We start from the raw sequence: 21,051 nt of genomic DNA on the forward strand, positions 1-21,051 counted from the left end.
ATAATAATAATAATAAAAAAAAAGAAATAAAAGGGAGGCTGCCTGTGCTTGTTCTATTACAGTTACAGAAATCGAAGGTTGATTATATGTCAACATTAGCACAATTCTTATGGTAAAAGAAAATCTAACCAAAGGTATAATTTGTAACAACATTTTTTATCAGAGAAGCTGAAATGTACACACACACACACACACACACACATACACACACACACACACACAGGAGTAGGAAAAGGGGAAGAGAAAGCTAGATAGCAGAAGACAGAGAAACAGGGTGAGAAAGACACACGAAATAAGCCAGAGACAGGAAAGGGGAAGGGAGCTGGGGTGAGGGGCAGAGACTGAGACGTGGGATTGAGTATATCAATCTTCTGGGCTCCACAATTTAAAATGTAATTGATTGACTAATAATAGCAACAGTAATAATAAAAGTAGCTCCCGCCAACGCTCTATTTCAGAGGAAATTGAGACATAAGGAAATTAAATAACTTTGCCAAAGGCACTTAGCAAAAATATGATCCACTGGGACTTCTAAGCACCTAGGACTTCAGAGGTACTGAGTTTATAGTTCTGTGCTGCCAGGCAAGGTGTGGTTAACACTTCTGTGCTTAAGGAGGTGACATGGCGACTTCCTCGTTTAAACCTGTACTCTCCCATAGCTTAACTTCAGGTCCTCCTCTGGACTTTCTGGCCTGTTGTCTGCAGATCACTGGAGTCAGGGCACTTGAGTCACAACCACTTGCTGCTGGGCAAACCTTGCTTCTGTTGAGTCGGCTGCAACCGTGGTGGTCTGTTTTCTATTGTGTTACAGAATTCTCAAACCGCTTTCTTTCGTTCCGCTTCTGATGGCATATGTACAGTGTCAGAAGGTGAACCCAGGGAGGAGACACTGTTAGGTTTAGAGGGGTAGGCAGGGCATTGATTTTCCATGATTCAAGTAATAGGGGAAAGTGTCATTGTGCCCAGGGGAAAGAGTTTATTGCGGTAGAAATAGGTGACTGAAGATTACAGAATTGTCGAGGTTGCTGATAGAAATGATTTTAAAAACCAACCCATGACATTGTTTTCAGTGACTTTTCTCAATTTGTTTACTCTAAATAACCCCACAGCTATTATAAACTATCTTGACTTCTCCGAACATTTACAGCTGAACTCTCTCTCCCATGTGTTTTTCCTATATGTCAGAAACTATGTTGTAGAGATAGTTCGGTGATTTAAAGAAAATACGGAAATAAATAATTGTCAGAAGACAAAATCAAAAATTATAAAGGTTGTGACTGGGATAGTCTCAATAACCCTTGGGACTGATACTGTGAGTTAAGATCCTCGTGGTTGCTGTGTGTCATTTCTTAGGATGTAAAGGGAGTGACGTCACTGTTACTCCATGTGGACGAAGAAGACTTTAGGATCCCGATCAACATTGTTATGAACGAAGTTCAGAGTGACTTTATTAGATAAAGGTTTTGCTGGTGTTGGGCTTGCTGTGACTACTGACATTTAAGTTGAGGTGACTTCTGGTGTTGGAGTTGAGGTGAGAGTGCTGGTGTCGCATTTGAAGTAACTGAGGAAGTTGAACTTGAGGTAAATGTTGGTGTTGGAGTTGAGGTTAACTGCTAGAGTTTGGGGCTTACATAACTGCTGAAGTTAGACTTGAGGTGATTTCTGGTGTGGCTCTTGGACTCGAAGTGACTTCTTGCATTGCTCTTGGTCCATTTGGGCTGTTGCCAGGACCCTGCCATAGACTGGCTCCAACCTATCTTGAAGTCTCCAAATCAACTCTCTGGCTTCCCATCCCCTCATTTTGCCTCACCCACACAAAGGAAAAAACAAGCTAAGAATTTCAATGACAAATCCTTGAGTATTTTCCTGAGACAAGGTCGTGATATTTAGTCTGGCTGGACTGATCTATGTAGCTCAAGGTGGTTTAGAACTCATGGCTATATTGTTGCATCTGAGTCCCAGATGTTGTGATACATCTCATATATAATTAGCCTTACATAGCCTGAAAGTCTTGCTTTGTACTTAACTTACTATAATCTTTCAGCTGCTGCCTCCCCAGTGCTAGGATTATTAAAGATATGTACCGCTAAAGCCAGAAAAAAAGGTTTTATTGTACTCATTTATATTAAGGATGCTAGTAGCACAAAAATTGGGTTGATGTAATATTAATCTCATTTTCATAAAATTGTAATTAAAAGCATTAATACAGTTATCATTTATATACTTATGAGATGAGGTTTGTGGAAAAATTTCTCTGACAGAGTTTCAGGTCTCAGTTTGGGTCCTCCCTGTAGGTGGACCAGTAGTCTCAATTAACCTGGATCCTCGAGGTTTCTCAGATACTGGAACATCAACCAGGCAGCACACACCAGCTGATATGAGGCTCCCAACACATATACTGCTTGGTCTGGGTTTAGTCAGAGAAGATGCACCTAATCCACAAGAGACTGGGACTGGAGGCCCTAGGGAATTTAGAGATCTGGTTGGATGGGGGTCAGGGGTGGGGACATTCTTGTGGAGACAGGGCAGTGGGGAGGAGGTATGGGATGTGGAACAGTCAGAGGGTGGACCAGGAAGGGAATAAAATCTGGAGTTTAAAATAAATAAATAGATAGATAGATAGATAGATAGATAGATAGATAGATAGATAGATAAAAAACCCTTAAAGTGCTATGTTAATTTATAATTATTTTACCTGTACTTTCACCAGGGCTTGGGGAAGGACCTTATATGCTGGCAAGTTATGGGCAAAGTGGCCTCGTTCTTGGTGCCAATATGACCAGTAGAAGCGTTTTCTCTTTGCCAAGAAGCAGCAATCGTGGTAATTTATTTTTTATTTTTATGATCACTCCGGGCCTTTTCAAAGAGAAGACATCCTGTAAGTATAATTGAAAATGCAAATTTAGTTTTTCAACTTAGAGTTTTTCATTAACTGTTCCTCAAATATTAATTGGAGATTTCATATGCTAAGACATTTTCTAAGTTCCCCCGAGGAATATAAAACAAATTCTCTCGGAATACAAAATGGCTATTTTACATATAAAATAATTCGCTTATCTATTGGCATTGTTATGTTAGAACTGCAGATGTTTGATGGAGTCTTTTTGGTATTAAGCAACTCACTGATTAAATGTTTATGGTATTAACCACAGAACTTAATTTGAAAATATTTAAAAGATTTCATTCTTAACGTTTAAAGGATTTGAGTAGACTGTTAAAGTAAATATGAAGGATTTGAGATGAGTATGGTTCATACATGTCAGAGTGTAGACGATCATGACAGTGTTTTGTTCTTAGTGTGTCTCCTTTGTCCTGGTCTCACTGTCCTTAGTTCCTTAAACCTGCCTTCACTTACTGGCTTGTATCAGCAAATTATATCCCAGGCTTGTATCTGCCTGGCACCTGTTCTTACTGGTGGGTGTGCCCCTTTCTGGCCTGTGATGGCAGGCTACATTTTCATTGAAGTCTACCTAGAACTATACACATGCTACAAGCACGAGAAATTCATGAACATGATAATATGCTCTTTTTTTTTGTCCTGGAAAATGAACTCTTTAAGTTCTGGAAATCTGAAGTTGTAATTTATATTAGTTGCAACTGATTTTCTTTGTATGAAAAATTATTTGATTTTATTTTCATCTTTGGCTTCTCAGTCATGATATTAGCCAGTTTTGTTTTGTTTTATTTTGTTTTGTTTTGTTTTGTTCTGTTCTGTTCTGGTTTGGTTTGGTTTGGTTTTGGTTTTTCAAGATAGGGTTTCTCTGTATAGCCCTGGCTGTCCTGGAACTCATTCTGTAGCCCAAGCTGGCCTCGAACCCAGAAATCTGCCTGCCTTTGTCTCCCAAGTCCTGGGATTAAAGGCATGTGCCACCACTGCCTGGAAATATTTGCCAGTTTTAAGGACAAAATAAATGTCCTTGATAACATTGTATTTGATAGATTTCTTGGTTTTATGAGTCATAGTAACTATTGTTCTTAAAAGATGCAAACACTGTCTTTTCTAAGAATGAATGCAATATTTTAATTAAGTGGTTTATAGCATGAATCTTAGAAATACAAGGCACAATTTCAAAGCAAATTAACAAATTACAATCATACATATCCAATGCTTTGTAAAGTCTGAATACTCATTAGTCATTTTTGTCATCTTTTGAGAAACATACAGTATTATTGAGTATATAACATTTTCTCAATGTAGTAAAATCCCTTATGAGAGTCATTTTTTCCTAAAGAGACCACTGATGTAAAGAACAGTTGGTTATACTCTTAAATTAGTATGTTTTCCTGTTCCTTTTCTGTCACAGTTTAGTGATTATAGGTTTTATATGTGAAAAACGTAACAGCCCATAAATTATGTATCTACTTTTTTTTCCCTTTCCCAAGGGCACAATAGGTAAGTTAAAAACCAGAACTTGCCAAAGATTGGTTTGTCGAGGGTTCGTTGTTGTCTACCTCATTTTAAGTGTTGTTGTTTTTTTCTCTCTCTTTGAAATTGTTAAATTCATGATCAATGTGCCTGAGATTGGCATTAATTTTGCATGGCAAGATTTTGGACTGTCTTCACCCTTGTGAATGCATATTATAAGGCCCTTGCCTGTGTTTTGCCTTCTTCTGAGGCCCTAAGTCATTAAGACCTTCTGTTTTACAGCATTTGCTCTTGTTTCCTTGGAATCTGCTGAAAGGCCCAACTACTTTCTGTATGTCCACGACAATGACACTCTTAGCTTGCTGCTGTGGCGGGCAAACTCGGAATTTCGCCAGAGAGCAACATTTTTCCACCACCAAGGCCTCTGGATTCCTGGTTACAGTGCATTCGAACTATACATCAAGAAAGGCTACTTCATCGTTTTTATGGGTTCCAGTGTCAAAGCATCAAAATACGATGATTCGGAAGAATTCAAGCAGTCAAGTAGCTTTAGCATAGAAGGTGTGCTTCCCAAGAGCTCCAAAGAGGAGCACAAATTCTTAGACTGCGAAGACTATGTCAGATGCTAGCATTAGGTATCTGACTCTATGTGCAGGCCATGTGAAATGCTAACATTAGGTATCTGAGTCCTGTGACCCCAACCTTTCTTCTCTTCAGGTTACTTATCAGCTAAACAGAAGGAATAATGATGATTTTATCTTCTATGTTACATGCATGGATATAAATGACTTAGAATAACTCTAATAACTTTATAATTATTTCTCCATATATTACTAATAGTACTTATTGGGTTTTTGCATCAGAACCCAGTTACATCTAATGAAATGGTCTAGTATTTGGATCTACTTTTTTTTTTCATATGAAGAACTTTATATCTATCTGATTCTTAGACCCAAAGAAAACATATTCATCTCTGTCTTCTGAATTTGAGAGTGACTGCATTGATTGACCTCTGGGAAGTTTGTTTAGCTTAGGAGACGCTCGATCTGATTTCTCAGAAAGAACCTTTGTGGTCTACCACTGAGGAGATCTACACGTCAGAAGGCAATCCTCTCTTTGTACCGCTCAGGTCCTGCTCTGTTTTCAGAACGAAGCAGCTTGATTTCTCTCTGAAGTCTCCCAAACACTTCTCCATTTTAATTGATCCCCTGAAGAAGATCAATACTGCTAACCATTTGCCCTCTCTACTGTGCATGGGCTTCTGAAAAACTCTTTAATGGGTGGATTTCAGAAAAACCTAAATTGTGCTTTAGAAGTAGTCTATGGCATAAATCCCTGGGCTCAAAGGTTTTAAGGCTGGCAGGAGTTTTGTATAAATGCAACGGATAGTGCTGAGAGTCCTAGCAAGGGGCTCAAAGCAGGGCTTCAGGGGCCCTGATGGTTTCTGCACTTGTTTTGTCCAATGAGACAGAGGGGTCAGAACAAGGAGCTTTAACATTTTCCTATAGGTGGTGGGAATCCACAGATCCTTAGGATTCATAGTGAGCTAGTGCTCCCCTTCTCAGGATAGCGGGTCGGAGTAGGCAGTGTCTTATCTTTACATACTCCAGATGCCCTTCAGCCGAGAGTACCGCACTCTGGGTTCCACTGACATCTCTAAGCACAGACTCTTCAGGCTTAGGGAGGCAGGCCCAGGTTACTCTCAACAGTTTTCCTTTGTATTTGCATAGCACATTCCTATGGCATTCTGCAGTGCAAGAAGCCCAAGTGGGGCTCTAAAATTTGGGCATAGCCAAGGCCATCTGGGGACATTTCTTCTTCCTCTAGGCTCCTGACCAAAAAAACATAGTGACATGCTTGCATAACATTCTGTAGAGTGAAGTGATTATTTTAATTGACTTTATGTAAAGTTGATCTTAATAAGCTTCCATTTCCCCTTTAATCCAGATGTCTGCTCTACTAGAGTCATATCTAGCAAACCCACTCATGGTACAGTGAAGGACGGTCAGTGGCATCAAATAACATACTGAGCACTAGAGGCTTCATCCACTGGAAGGCTAGAGTGGTCTCTCCTGGTCTTAAAGTCAGTTCCCTTTTAGGATGCATGAAGCATGCAGCTGACCTTTGCATACACAAGCAATCTTTCTGAAACAGCCCATTTCCTTCTCACACTTTAGAATTAAAGTCTTCATGGGAGAAGATTCAAGATACAGGTTTAAATGATCTGTTATGTGCTGCGGTAAATCTCTCTATCCCAAATATGCCCCAGCAATGAAAACACGACCCAATTAATATGCATACATGCTGTGTGCCTAGACTGGGCAGGTCTACTGCTAAATTACCATCTTCCCCATCTATGAGACACCTTAGAACTTGTGGTTTCTCCAGGCTATGTACTTTTGTTCCGTTTTTCTTCTTCCTCCTCTGCATCCCCTCCCTCTTCCATTTTCTCCTTCTTCTTCTCTCTCTCCACCTTCCACTCTACCTTCCCTTTTATCTACCCAATCATCAGCTCTCCTTTATTTTACAAATTAAGGTGGGAAGTAGGTTTACAGGAAATCATCTGAGTGCTGACTTATTCCTTGTTCACAACCACTCACAGGAGAACTGAATTAAATCAAATATAATTAGCCCCAGGGCTATCCACAACAGTTATGGTCAGATAAATCAGAGCTGTTCCAGAAAGACTTCTCCATGATTTGGGAAAGAAAAATATATTGTCAGCGTTTGTAGGAGAAAAGTCTTTAAGCAAAGGCTCTTCTAAAATTACAGACATTTAGCTTTCAATCACTCTGATTTATACTTTTGCATTCAAGCAATATTTACCATGTCTCCACGTCCGAGACAATGTGCTAGGTTTTGTGCGAAGGAAAAGGATGAAATATTTTTTCATCTCAAGAGTCTTTCTCTTGAGATGTGTTTTTATTCCATTTTCCTTATTGATTGGGGGCTGGCAAGATGCTTGGATATGATAATGAAGACACATTTCATTTTAGATTACCAGTAATGCTTCCTCAGCAGAGTCGTGCCAGGATAAATCAGAATAAAAAAATGTTGTTAAAAAGGAAAGTTCCCAACTACGATGATGGGGCAACCATTGAAAGTGTCACTAAACGTAAGAGACAGGAAAGCGTTAGAATCTTTGGTGGGTAGCTATGCATTTAGTCATTCAACATGAGCACCAGATCTTCTGGTCCCCAGGGAACTGTAACATTTTTACCCGGCAGCCTTGCTGGTTATAGAATACTATAAGGAAAGACGAGCCAAACATCACAGAGGTTCATATTGGAAGTTATTAGTTTTCAAAATATGTGCCTCGATGTGCATAGTGCATAATCCCAATTTTCTCTTGTCGTCCCAGAAATCCAGGCAGTGATCCCTTACAGGAGGATGTGTGAGTGGAGATATGAACCTTGTGCTACTCCGTGTTTTAAAACATGCAGTGATCCAGATGCCTTAGCCTGTACATTCCTTCCACCGTAAGTAACACCAGCCCATAAGCTCACACATTCCAGTAGCAACAAATTCTGTCCCTGGGTGATTTTGTATTGTTTGAAAAGTAGAAAAACAAATCCAAAATCTGTTTGTTCCACATGCTAACCTATGGGTTGATTGAATTTTAACCTCAAATAGGTATCGGAGATCTATATATTATTTGAGTAATTCTGCTTGCTGCCGAATCATATTATGAAAAGAATCAACAAATGACTGACCTCATGTCACCTACAGATGGGCTGAAGCAGAAAATAACTACAAGAGTACCTATAGAATATGTTGTGTAGTCAGATAGTTCTGTGTGTTATAAAGAAAATAAGGGGAGGAGCAAGAGGAAGAGGAGGATGAGAAAGAGGAAGAGATGGAGGATGGAGAGAGAGAGAAAGAGAGAGAAAGGGTGGGAGGAAGAGAGAGAGAGAGAAAGAGAAAGAGAGAAAGGGTGGGAGGAAGAGAGAGAGAGAGAGAGAGAGAGAGAGAGAGAGAGAGAGAGACAGAGAGACAGAGAGATAGTAGGGGAAGAGGACACCTGGAAGTTGTGATCTTCTCAGGTGTCTGAAGGAAACCAGGCAACTAACTGGCCCTCTGGATATTTGAAGAAGAAACTTTTGATCTCAGAAATATGCAAAGGTCCTGTGGTAGGAACATATTTGGTGTATTTGAAGCTCAGCAAAGTTGTTTAAGTAACATGAAAAGTGAATAGACGAGAAAGAAATGGCGGGGGGTGGGGGGTGCTGAGACCAGAGAACCCTGTGGCTGGCAAGTCTGTTGTAAGGACTTGCCCATTTACTGTGAGACAGATAACACTGACAAACTCTATTCAAAGAAACAGCAAGGTCTATCAGGTTCTTGGTGGATGTTTAACTGAAGTAGACTGTTGGTGGTGGAGCAGGGCAGAATTTGCCGGTTAAGGAGCTCAGAAGGGATGTGGCCGATCTGGGAGTTTTCAGAGGTCACGTGATCAGAATCTGGGGATGTTTCAAACTTAGAGTGTGCTGATAGAGTTAGGATGAATGACAGGGGAGAGGACTTGAACACTCCAGGGTGACCCCGGCCTCGAGGGATTGGAGCTGGATGAATTCCTCTCCAGCTCTGTGAATCCTCTTTCACAGTATTCCTTGCAAAGTGCAGTTCTTAGCCCAAAGTGGCAAGAGATACTTTATTCCCCATCCACGTATGAGCATCCAAGCCTTCAGAGCATGGATTCCAGTTTCCGCAAATACCACGTTCCAATGTGGAAAGGGTTTCCATGATGTTTTTATACTAAAGAATGAAAGAAAGACATAAATAAAGGCATTTTTTTAAATACACTAAAGGGAATTTGAGGTCGGCAGATTATAACAAAGTAGGAAGTATTTGCTATGGTCTCTGGATGCATCTGAGCTTTTGGGTCAGTGGAAGCTAGTATGATCTGTTTTGCTGGTACCTCCCCAGAGATGTTATTTGATTTGTAAGATTGTTAGGTCAGATGAGCAGGCAGGAGCAATGGTTGGGTGCTAACGGAGACCAAAGATAGCCCAAGAGTTCTCAGCTCTAGATCTGCAACCGTCCAGGCCCCCTCCATCTGGCAATTATAACCTGCCATTTCCCAGCCTTGTAGAACTTTTAACACATGCGTGGCTTTCTCTGGGGGCTTCAGTTTACAGAGGTGAACACTGGGCAATTATCAGAAAGTTCAAATCACTTAACACCAGGGAAGACCGTATTGACCTTTGATGAGATAAGGAAAATGTTAGGAAAAGATGTTTACTTCCTAGGATATTAAGCCGAAGACTGAGAATCCTTCATAGAGTTTGGTACCCTGGATGTGAGCAAGAAACAGGATGGAAGCAGGAAGTGTAAGGAGCTTTTATAAGCAAGGATTTGGCTGTGAAGGAGGAACTGGAACTGGACTCAGCGGGAGGGAGTCTTTTGAAGTCATTTTATATTAAAGACCTGGGCGCTTATTCTCAGGATGATTATTACTATCTTGGTATTGTGAAATGCCCTTAGCGTGTGTGAATAATTGAGAAATGGGCTATCTAGAGCGCTCAGTCTTTTTAAAAGGATACAGTCTGTCAGCAGCACATCCAGGTGGCATTCCCCAGGGCCGTGGAATGGCCAATGGCATTACTCCTTTTTGGAGAGCAGGCCCGCTGAGCCTAGGAGGTCACTCAACTCTAGCTAAGCCTTCCAACCCGAGGGAAAAGAGCTTGCCTCCCTGTGCCCTGTGTACCTAGTGCTGGGAGTGTAGAGGAGGGAGAGGAAATTCTACCTGCTTTCTTTGCCTGTGCATGTGTGCGTGTGTTCATGTGTGCATGTGTGCATGCGTGTCTGTGTGTGCGTGTAATTGTTAACTACATTTGGGCTTATTCATAGTCACAAATATGTCTCATCATGACCCTTCTGGTAGCTAAAGGAGGTGAGGATGCTGCATGATCACATGGTAATGGTGATCCCAGGGGAGCTGGGGAGGAAGTAAGCTCTTATTATTTATTATTGATGCTATTACTATTATACTTATTACACTATTAACAGTGTATGAGGTGACTAATGCCGACTCCCCAGTACCCCTAGTATAGTCTTTAAGTTCTTCCCATTATAGGAAGGATTGGGGGGTCCCTTAAAGATGTTGGAAGAAATTTACATCTGCCAAGATCTTTTTTATTTCTGCTCATTCTTTCTTTCTCTCTTATCCTTTATGTTGCAGTATCTAGCTTGACTCTTGATTGTGCCCATAGCCCAAGGGGACTCATGCACTAAGCTGGGCTTCAATGTGACCCTGCACCCCTTCTTTCAAGTGCCCAAATGAACCATCAATCACCCTTGTTGCTGATACCAAGCAGAGAAAATGTGTCAAGCGGTGTATTGTGGGGCACATATGTAAATTCTTATTATCTGTCTTTTATAATAGCTTTTTCACACTGAGGGATTCAATCCATTGGAAGTTGGGTATAATATTAGCTGCATGGCAAAGCAAACAGGATTCTGCCATGTGTGACTATAAAGTTACAGATAAGGGACAAAATAATGGCTTTTGGAAAATGGTTTAAAAGAATAGGTATGAATTTTGTCCTTTACAAAGAAACTGAAAAAATAATTGAGTTATAAATATCTGCATTCAACTGTAATCCACTGTCTGTAGTTTGTCAACTCTCTTATAACTTTAATTTCTCTCTGCTGCCTGATAAAATTTTAAATAGGATTATATCATTGGTTAAAGGTTTATTACTCAAGTCCATTGTACAAAACAAGCAGTCGATCATGTAGAAACCAACTATTCATATTTTAAAGGAATCATTTGTAAACATGGTATCTAAGGCTTTGCTAACTGTCCCTCATTAAGCCTGTTCAGTGGGAAGAAGCATTTGCTTCGCAAACACTGCCCTCTGCTGCTGCTGACCCGCCGTGTCAAGTTAGTGTTTATCTGGAGTAGAAACACCGAGCGTCTTTGTCCAGATAATTAACAGATGAAGCAAAAGGAAGTGTTTTGAAAAAAAAAAAAACCTTAAAAATACTATTACAGCCTGCTAGTGTACTTGAGAGACAGATAACCAGCCTCTGCATACAAGGATCCTCATTAATTCTCTGTGGCATGTTAGAATCTAATAACCAGACTTGGCTGCACAGGGAAGATTACATTTTTTTCCCCAATAAGGATACAGTGGACACTAGCTTCCACTGGATGGCAGGGAAATAGGGTTTTAGTCATACTTTGGCTTTCTTCCTGGGGAAGAATAGTAGCCTACATGCTGACTTCTGGGTTGTATACACAGTTCTCAAAGCAGTGGCATCTTGAAACTTCTGAGACTTACTTTATTTCTGTACCTCATATGAGGAATGGGGTTCTTTATTCAAACTACCCTTGCTAGGTCTTGAACCTGGACCTATAAACACATCCACCTGTATCACTGCGACGAATTTTGGTACAAACTCTAAAGCTCCCGAGAACTTCTGCCTCCGCCATTAATGTTCCCTGCTTATATGAAAAGAACCTCCTCTGTGCACCTCTCCTGCTTTTCCACTGAGATCTCAAGTCTCTTTTCAGGAAGCTTAGGACTGAGGAACAGGCAGGGAAAGCCACTGCTGAGTTGTTTTGTTCTACAGACCTCTTCAGGGCAGTAACAATCAAATATCATAGCGATCCACTCGGACGTCAAGTACACAGAAAGTGGAAGTGTGGGCTGAGTAGATGGCTCTATCGTTAAGAGCACTTGTTCTCATAGAAGACTCAAGTTATGTTCCCAGTATTCACAACAGACATCTCACAACTGCCTGTGACACCATCTCCAGGGGATTTGATACCCTCTTCTGGATACACACACAGAGAGAGAGAGAGAGAGAGAGAGAGAGAGAGAGAGAGAGAGAGAGAGAGAGAGAGAGAGAGAGAGAGAGAGAGAGAGAGAGAGAGAGAGAATTATGGAAGTAAAAGTAATAATCCACTATAGCACCCCCCCAAAATAAACAAACAAATAAACAACAACCAAACAAAAAATGTAAAACCTAAAACCTCCATAGATTGTTCCTCTATGTTTCTACCCATTTCTAAGAACACGAGTTTAGTGTGTCCCAGACATAAGTGTTTACTTTGGAAATTCTGTGTTCAAATTCCACCCCCAAAACCTTCACCATAGGGATCTTCCGTATGAGTCCTGGTTAGCAGTTTTATATCACGCAGTAGTGGCAAACGGAGTTCTCCTAAGTGCCTGATGACGAAGATAGAGAAAGTTTAGGCATACCAAACCTCAGTTACAAATATTTCATGTAGATTTTTCTATTTACTCTTACTTCATTTATTTTTCCATTAAAAGGGTTGAAGGATGCTTGCCATATTGCCCCAAGAATATGATCCTGGATGAGGTGACTCTTAAATGTGTTCATCCGGAAGACTGTAAGTATGGACCTTGCTTAATTTACTGTTAAAAATAAAAAGCGTGGATAATTTTTCCCTGAGGCAAATGGTTACAATCAGAAGGCTGAGACAGAGAATAGGAACTCATTTCAATCTCCATTCCATGGAGCTAAAACAAACAAAAAGCCCAACAACGACAACCCCAACCAACCAAACAAATAAACAAAAAAACTTCCCAATTATTTTCTAAAACATTTATGTCTTACTTTTCATATCCCTCTTTTATGTTTTCTTTCCTAAAATATCTTCCTAGAAGGCAAAGAGCTTTATGTAAATTAGGTGGGTCTTCTTTTATGGGAGCATAGATCAATGCAGGGCATCTCTGCTTATTTGCAGGCATACCACTGTTTCCAACAGAACCAGCATTGCCCCCAGGTAAGCTAAAATTGACAAAAATCCCAGAAGTGGCTTTTGGTTTTTTAAGGGCTGTGTGTGTGTGTGTGTGTGTGTGTGTGTGTGTGTGTGTGTGTGTGTGTTCTGTAGTTGTTCCACTTCTTTATCCATTTCAGTCAGTGTATGCTGCTAAGGTTTCTTCAAAATCCATGGTAATGGAGTTATGGAGTTGGCTTTCAGGATATATGTATATATTCCAAGTTTTTTCTGGATCCTGATATTCTGGACTTCCCAGGCTTTTGAGGAAGCATTTGGGGCTCCAACCCTCACTTACCTCCCTAACTATAAAACTTTCCCCTAGGAAATTATTTTATAAATCCACTCGTTGAGTCTTGGAGGCTTGCCAAGCTTAATATAGTCCTCCTGGGGTTGTGATTTACCAACGTTTAGTTTCAGATACTTAGATTCGGCAAACCTGTTTGAATCCTGTGTTTTTTTCTTTCCTGGTCTTTATTCACAAATGTGGTATGAATGTTAGATAGGGTATAGCTTTGGTCTTAGTATAAGCAACAGTTGTCAAGTATTTTAAAACATAACCTTCCATGAATGTAGCTTCTGGCTAACTATGGGTCAAAAATAGTTGGAAAATATTCTTATAGGCTAATGACATATAAAATGTTCCTTGTATCATTCCCTAAAATACATGATAAATTATTATTTATATAGTTTTTACATTATACAAGGCATACATCATTTAAGAGATGAGATGACTTAAGTATAAGGAAGGACACATAGGTTATATGCAAAATCACATTATCTGATGTTAGGAACTTGAGCATCCACAGATTATGGTGTATGTGATGGGTCTGGAACTGACTACTCAAGAGCACTTAGGGATGGCCATATTATAATGCATGATATTAGAATTATATAGGACCTATACAGAACTGTATAGGAGCAATGCACAGGAGGCTATAATGATTGTTTTGGATGTAAAGCCTCAAAAAGTTATCAAAAGCCAGGAGGTTTAAGTTAGAAGTTAAAACATGCTGTAGCTTGAAAGAACAGCACATGTGAAGGTTTGGAAGTAAGCAATAACATGTAGTATAGAAGATATTTCATTCAAGAACTTGTAAATTTGAATATTCAGAAATGAGCCAAGAGATGATCTGAGATAAAAGGTCTGTGCCCAAAGGAATTGGATTTTCTGTTTTTGAAGGCAATCAGTGAAGGTTCTAAGTCCTCTGTGATATTTCTCAGACTAGAGATTCATTATAATAATCATCAACATCACCACCCTTATGTTTATTGCAAGCTTATTATATGATAGCCACTGGGTAGGTACTCAACATGCACTTAATGCTTGTGGAGATGAGGAATTGATCTATCATTGTAAATACTTATGTTGGGAAGGGCCAGAAATCTACTTCACTGAACCCATGGATGAATAAGTCTGTGAAATAAGACTGCATATTCTGTAATCAAGGAAATGGACTGATATTTCTTAATATCAGTGTTTATTTTGACATTACAAATCAATACTCAACATACATCACAAATGTCTAACCTACTTAACCACAACAATTCACATGTAGAATATATGTTTTATATTTCATAAATGAGAACAGAAATAAAGAAATATCTATGTGCCTGTCTGTCTGTCTATCTATCTATCTATCTATCTATCTATCTATCTATCTATCTATCTATCTATCTATCTATCCATCCATCCATCTATGGTGTCCATTAAGTAATAAATCCTATCAAACTTAAAGAATGTTAAGATTAACATAAAAATCAATTGTCTTTCTCTATACAAGCAATGCAATATCTGAAAAGAATTGAAGAATTAGCATTAACCATTGCATCAAAAAATAATGTGGTTCATGCATTTAATCCTAACACCCAGGAGCAGGCCAAACTGGTTTACATAGTGAATTCCAGGTCTACCAGGGATACATAGTTATATAAGGGCTAAAACAACATTAATGAACAACATAAAATACTTGAAAATACATATAACAAAATAGCCACAGGCTGAAATATAGTTACAATGGAATCTGAAAACATTATTAATGGAGTTAGGTAGAAGAACACAAACAGGAAGACATCATGCATTCACAGAACAGAAGCATTAACGTGGTTGCACTAGCAACATTCTTAAAATGTGTCTATTTGACAAAGATATTCGCAAAGTGACTCTAAAGTACAGAATAAAATATTTTATTCTAGAATAGCCAAAAATATTGAAAAAGAATCAGAAAATGTGGAGAGCCACCTATCTCAATCTGAAATGTCCTATGATTGCCACAAGAATAATGCTGGTGACTGACGATTCTGGGTACTACTGTGTCATTTGCTATGAAGGTCATAAAAAACCTCCTAGTTGCTAGACTCACTTGTGCTTTTGTGCTATGACAGGATAAGAACTTTACATCATTTTCCTTGGGAAATGACACTTAAGGCTATTAAACCTTATTCCCTGCATGAGGAAACATCTAGATGTATAACTTGAACATTGTTCATGCGATCAGTGAGTGAGATTTTTGACATATATTTTAACTGTTCTTCAAGTTAGAGATTATAAAATAGAACACAGATCAGGATTACCTTCATAATTAACTAAAATTGTATAGAAGTTATCTTGGAGATTATGGTAGAATGAAGTAGCTCTTCAAAAAAAAAAGTGTATGTCTTCCTGTTGGTCTCTGAGTGATGTTTCATGTCAAAAGGACTTTGCTGATATAAAGTTGTTGATTGACTTGTGACTGTACCTTGAACTTGGAGTCTTGACCTGATTTATCTGTGTAGGTTTAATATAGTCATGAGGTTTTGATAAGCATAAGGGCACCTTAGTTAGGTTTTATTGCTGTGAAGAGATACCATGTCCAAGGCAAATCTTGAGAGAGACCATTTAATTGGGGCTGGTGTACAGTTTCAGAGGATCAGTCCATTATCATCATGGTGGGAACTATAGTAGTGTCCAGGCAGACATGGTGCTGGAGAAGGAGATGAGAGTTCTATGCCTTGATCCAATGGCAGGCAGAAGGAGACTATCACTTCCACACAGGGTGGAGCTTGAGCATGGGACCTCAAAGCCTAACCCCAGAATGACACACTTCTTCCAACAAGGACACACCTACTCCAACAAGGACACACCTCCTAATAATTTCACTTTCAGTGGGCCAAGCATATTTAAACTGCAGAGGCAAAGGGTCAGTGATGACATGAAGAAAAATAATATGACAGCTGAAAAGAGAGAGAGGAGGAGGAGGTGGAGTTTATGTTACTGTTTTAATTGGGGGAGGAGCACGAGCCAAGGAATTCAGGCAACCCACAGAAGCTGGAAGAGCCAAGGAAGCACTCTTCCCTAGGGCTTACAGAACATAGCTGCGCCACTGCATTGATTTTAGTATTCTGGTTTCTAGAGCTGCAATATAATAAACAGGTGGTGTTTTAAGCTACTGAAATTCGTGATCATTTGTAACTGCCATGGGAAACTCTTGCATTAAAAGACAAACTGCAGTTCTAGCTAGGGAAGATTCTAGCAACTTTCTTTGGCTCTTTTGTAGTTCTTCTGAGTGAGTATTGCAGAAGTTCTTGCTGATAGAGAATGGTAGAAAGTGCCTTGTAGATAAGGCTTGTTCACAAGATCTTCCCCTTCTGTGTGTCGCTTCTCCATCCCTCAACCTGGTCGACCACATGGTCCAAAGCATTGTCTGTTCTCTGCCTGAGCCCAAGCCGGAGTCTGACAAGGGAAAGTGCCAGATCCACAATTTAATGTTGAAGCCCAAGACAGTTTGTTAATCCTGAGAGATAGCTGGTGGTTCCCTTGATATCTTTATGTGTTTAGACAATTGTGCCACGTCATTTAATAATCAACGAGGCTGTTTCTAGGAGCTTCCTTGAATGCTAGTGTTCTAGAATCACAAATCCAGAGTTAGAATCTTCCCATACTATTTACTAGGTGTGTCTATGGCTTAATTTCAGTTTCTGTAAAATCACATAGGTATTTTATTATTTTACCTGCTTCCTTGAGATTTGGGAAGAACAAAGGAAATAATCCATGTAAAATTTCTTAGCTTCCTTTCAGTCACACATAGTATCCGTTCCTAGTGGCCCCCATCCCACTAACACGGATGTGTTTTCATTTCTTATGAATGCAGACATGGCTACCCCATCAGACATGACACCAACCCCAGGTTTGGAATGCGAGGTATGGCTGTGTATCTTTTGCCTGTTCGTTGTTTCTTATAGCACTTCCAGACATCCAAGCATTTTCACTATATGAACACAGACTTCCTCGGGTACAGCATCCAGGTATTTTCTAAAAAAAGAAGTAGAATATATATTATAGTTTTGTAACTGTGATTTCAGTGCACATGTGTGTGTGTGCTCCTGTGTGTGTGTGTGTGTGCTGTTTTTAGCTGTGCATGCATGCATGCATATGTCACGACCCAGCTCCAGGGCTACAAGTGTCTTCCTCCTTGCCAAGCTATTTAGCATGAATTCTAGGGCTTGAGCTCAGGTTTTTCTTTCTTTCCTTTTTTTTCCTTTTTAAAGATTTATTTATTATATGTAAGTACACTGCAGTTGTCTTCAGACACCCCAGAGGAAAGCATCAGATCTCATTACGGATAGTTGTGAACCACCATGTGGTTGCTGGAATTTGAACTCAGGACCTTCGGAAGAGCAATCAGTGCTCTTAACAAAAAAAGTGGGAATGATCTCAGAGGAGTTGGAGGAGAAGAAACCATAAAGTAGAATACATTGAATGAAAAAATATTTTCAATAAAAAAATAGAGAAATCAAATTATCTGGTGGGACTTCTCCATAAATCAAGGACTCAAAAAATATTTGTTGTATAAATACTAAATGTGAGGTTCTATGCAGAATACTGATAGACCATAACAAAAAAAGGTGAAACCATTGACCCGTAGAACTACTATCTCTCAGGTGAGATGAGAAGGCGGTGCCTTACTTCTCAGATGCTTCACATTCCCGTTAGATATTTATTCAACTGGTGCCTGTCAAGCACCACACTGGGCCATGCATAGTGTTTAGGTGCCATCCACAGAAACTAAAAGATCCTGAGGTTAATGTGTCTAGCATAAAGATAGAGCTAGGCAAGCAGTGAGTAAGGGAAGAACAAAGAGAAAGTAAAGCTATTATTAGGTAAGAAGATTTTTTATAAGGTCTGTGGTTTTCTTCAAGTGACATAGGAAGACAATGTAGGTTTGTAAGCATTAAAAAAAAAATCCTATCTCCCAAATTGTTTCAGAATCAGTTTGGTGACATCTTATCTATGGGGTATAAAGGACTGTAAAAGGCAACAGAGCCAGCTATTATCCCAGGCACAAACAGATGGTGGCCTAGCCAGGGAGTGGTGGTGGAGATGTTGACAAATGAAGGAACACTGGATCTCTTTGAAAGGCAGAGGTTTCACACTTTGGGAGGAATTAGACGTGAGATGTGAATAATAGAGTTATCAAGAGTTTCAAGACTTTTGCGTTGAACAACGGAAGGGGTGGAGTTAATGGGGGAGTGTGATATATATATATATATATATATATATATATATATATATATATATATACACGATATATGTGTATATGTGTGTGTGACATTTTAGCCTCTGTGTGAATGTGTGTGTGTGTGTGTGTGTGTGTGTGTGTGTGTGTGTGTGTGATGTATGGAAGTCAGAAGACAGCTTAAGGGAGTCAATTTTCTTCTGTGATATTGAACTCAAGGCCATTAGGTAGCAATGGACAATTTATTTGTTGAAATTTTCTTATAAAATGATATAGAAATTTTCTAAGAAAAGACTGTTGTTTAAACAATCTCACCAATGTTAAAGCAAATCCTAGGTACATATTGATTATTGTAGAGATGCTTCAACAAAAGCTGGAGCACATTTTTAATTACCTTCGAATAGGTTTTGGTTTATGAAATGTCTACTTATGAGAACAATGTGAATGCAAAAGTTAAAGCTCAAATGAAAGCATTTTGGATCTTGGAACGTAACTAATTTTTGCCCCTTTGTTGACAGCCTCAACAGTTTGACCCTGTTTATAACTGTAGCCAATATATCTGCCTTAACATGGAGTGGACCTTCTACAACTGGTCTCTGAATTGCCCGAAGGACTTGGAAATGCCAGACTGCGGGTTCCGAGGCTGGCCTGTTCAAGTGAACACTGACATATGCTGTCCTGAGTGGGAATGCCCCTGTAAGTTTGCATTTCTCAAACGGTGAACAATGACTGAGTCAGAGAAGAGTGGTGAGGGGTTTCTTTTGTTTTGTTTGAGCTTATGTTATGAGACCAAGCTATTGCTTTTGACATTTCTTCATCTGATCTGTGATTCAGTTCTTACTATATGACTTTTTGAGTTGTTTTTGCCAAACACAAACCTAAGATGTGTGTGTGTGTGTGTGTGTGTGTGTGTGTGTGTGTATCCTTTTTTCCTCATGCCTAAAATATAATTTAATGAGACATTCTTTAATATATTTTCCAATTTAGAGTTGAGAGCCTTGTAAAGATTCAAAATCTTGAAGTACTATTGACAGAGCCTTGTATGAATAGAATAAATAGATCTTGTAATTGGCTGTGATCATACTTTGCCTATAAAAGGTATTAGCATCTCATGGAGGACTTTATACAGCAGAGTGCTAGATCCGATCTCCAGACTTTCTGGTCCTCAGAGTAGGTCTGGGTAATTCATATTTTTTTTTTTAAAAAAACGTATTTTTAAAGTAATTTTACATATATCTGTATAACGTTCCTTAATTAAAAGTCCCTCTCATCATCCTCTTTTATCTTCTTCTCCACACAGAGCTGTAGGTTACATGCAAGAGGAAGTCATATTTCTCAGTAATGTGGCCACTTGTACGTCATCCCCACCCAAGTAAACAACCCCTATCTGTGCTTACACAGCAAACCCCGATTAAAAGCAACGGGACACGAATACACTTGTGCACAGATGCATGCACATAAGCACGCACACACAAACAAAACAACATTACAAAAGAGTAGGGGAGGAGTTGGGAAGAATCTATATTTTGAAAAGAAAAATTAGTTTAAAAACTCAAATAGTAATTTAACAGCCTCTCGTGTGCACTGTTTTGTTTTAGGTCGGTGCTCTATGTTGTCAGAGCTGAGCATCATTACCTTTGATGGGAACAGTGCAGCACTCTCCAGTATGGCTTCTTACATTTTAGTAAGAATCCCCGGGGAAATTGTAGTTGTGCACATCGACAAATGTTCCATGAATCAGGTAGGATGTAATCCATCGAGTTGTTACTTCTTCCTAAATCTGTAGCTCATGTACATGTGACATCTGGGATTCCAGAATTGTTCTCTGAATATTGAAACCAAGGAGTTTTTCATGTAAAAGTACGACAATAGATTTATAATATAACTCTGATGGTTTAGAAGGACAATTAATGTATTTACTTTAAATTTGTTTCTTTTTTCTTTATACTTTATTCCCTCAGAATGGACATGCCCTTAAAAAACCAGTGAGTATTTGCAAATAATTTAGTAAGTTAATTTTGCTTATCACTAAAATTCTTTAGCATCATAAAGTTTTTATTTGTTTTTAAATGAAGGCTTCATTTGGACGAATCTCAGGACTTTGTTTTAAGAAGCTAAATGTGACAACATCTATACATAAAATACTTATCAACAGAGTGGTAAGAAAGGTAAGAAAATCTCACATAGAATTAAAATAGGAAATCATGCAAAACAATCATTTCCACAGCATAAGGGATTACATGTATCCATGTATATTTATTTTTCACATGGATAAATGTTCTTTTCATGGAAAATTAGAAGATGTGTTTTACAGCACAAGTCATTGGTGTCCTGTTGAGAAGTTTTTTCCCTGTGCCCATATCTTCGAGGCTTTTCCCCACTTTCTCCTCTATCAATTTCAGTGTCTCTGGTTTTATGTGGAGGTCTTTGATCCACTT

General features: G+C 39.2%; 1 protein-coding gene across 1 annotated transcript in view; it reads left to right on the plus strand.

The window, feature by feature from the left end:
• Otogl (otogelin like) overlaps positions 1-21,051 on the plus strand; it is a 140,098-nt gene that overhangs the window by 90,006 nt on the left and 29,041 nt on the right. Inside the window, exons 31-40 of the mRNA XM_021204277.1 lie at positions 2,711-2,878; positions 4,649-4,927; positions 7,728-7,845; positions 12,649-12,728; positions 13,086-13,124; positions 17,249-17,298; positions 19,132-19,309; positions 20,212-20,354; positions 20,575-20,598; positions 20,689-20,781. Of these exons, the coding sequence (XP_021059936.1) occupies positions 2,711-2,878; positions 4,649-4,927; positions 7,728-7,845; positions 12,649-12,728; positions 13,086-13,124; positions 17,249-17,298; positions 19,132-19,309; positions 20,212-20,354; positions 20,575-20,598; positions 20,689-20,781 (1,172 nt within the window). The remainder of the gene's footprint in view (positions 1-2,710; positions 2,879-4,648; positions 4,928-7,727; positions 7,846-12,648; positions 12,729-13,085; positions 13,125-17,248; positions 17,299-19,131; positions 19,310-20,211; positions 20,355-20,574; positions 20,599-20,688; positions 20,782-21,051) is intronic.

Source organism: Mus pahari, chromosome 9 (assembly GCF_900095145.1).
Source record: "Mus pahari chromosome 9, PAHARI_EIJ_v1.1, whole genome shotgun sequence".
Lineage (NCBI taxonomy): Eukaryota > Metazoa > Chordata > Mammalia > Rodentia > Muridae > Mus > Mus pahari.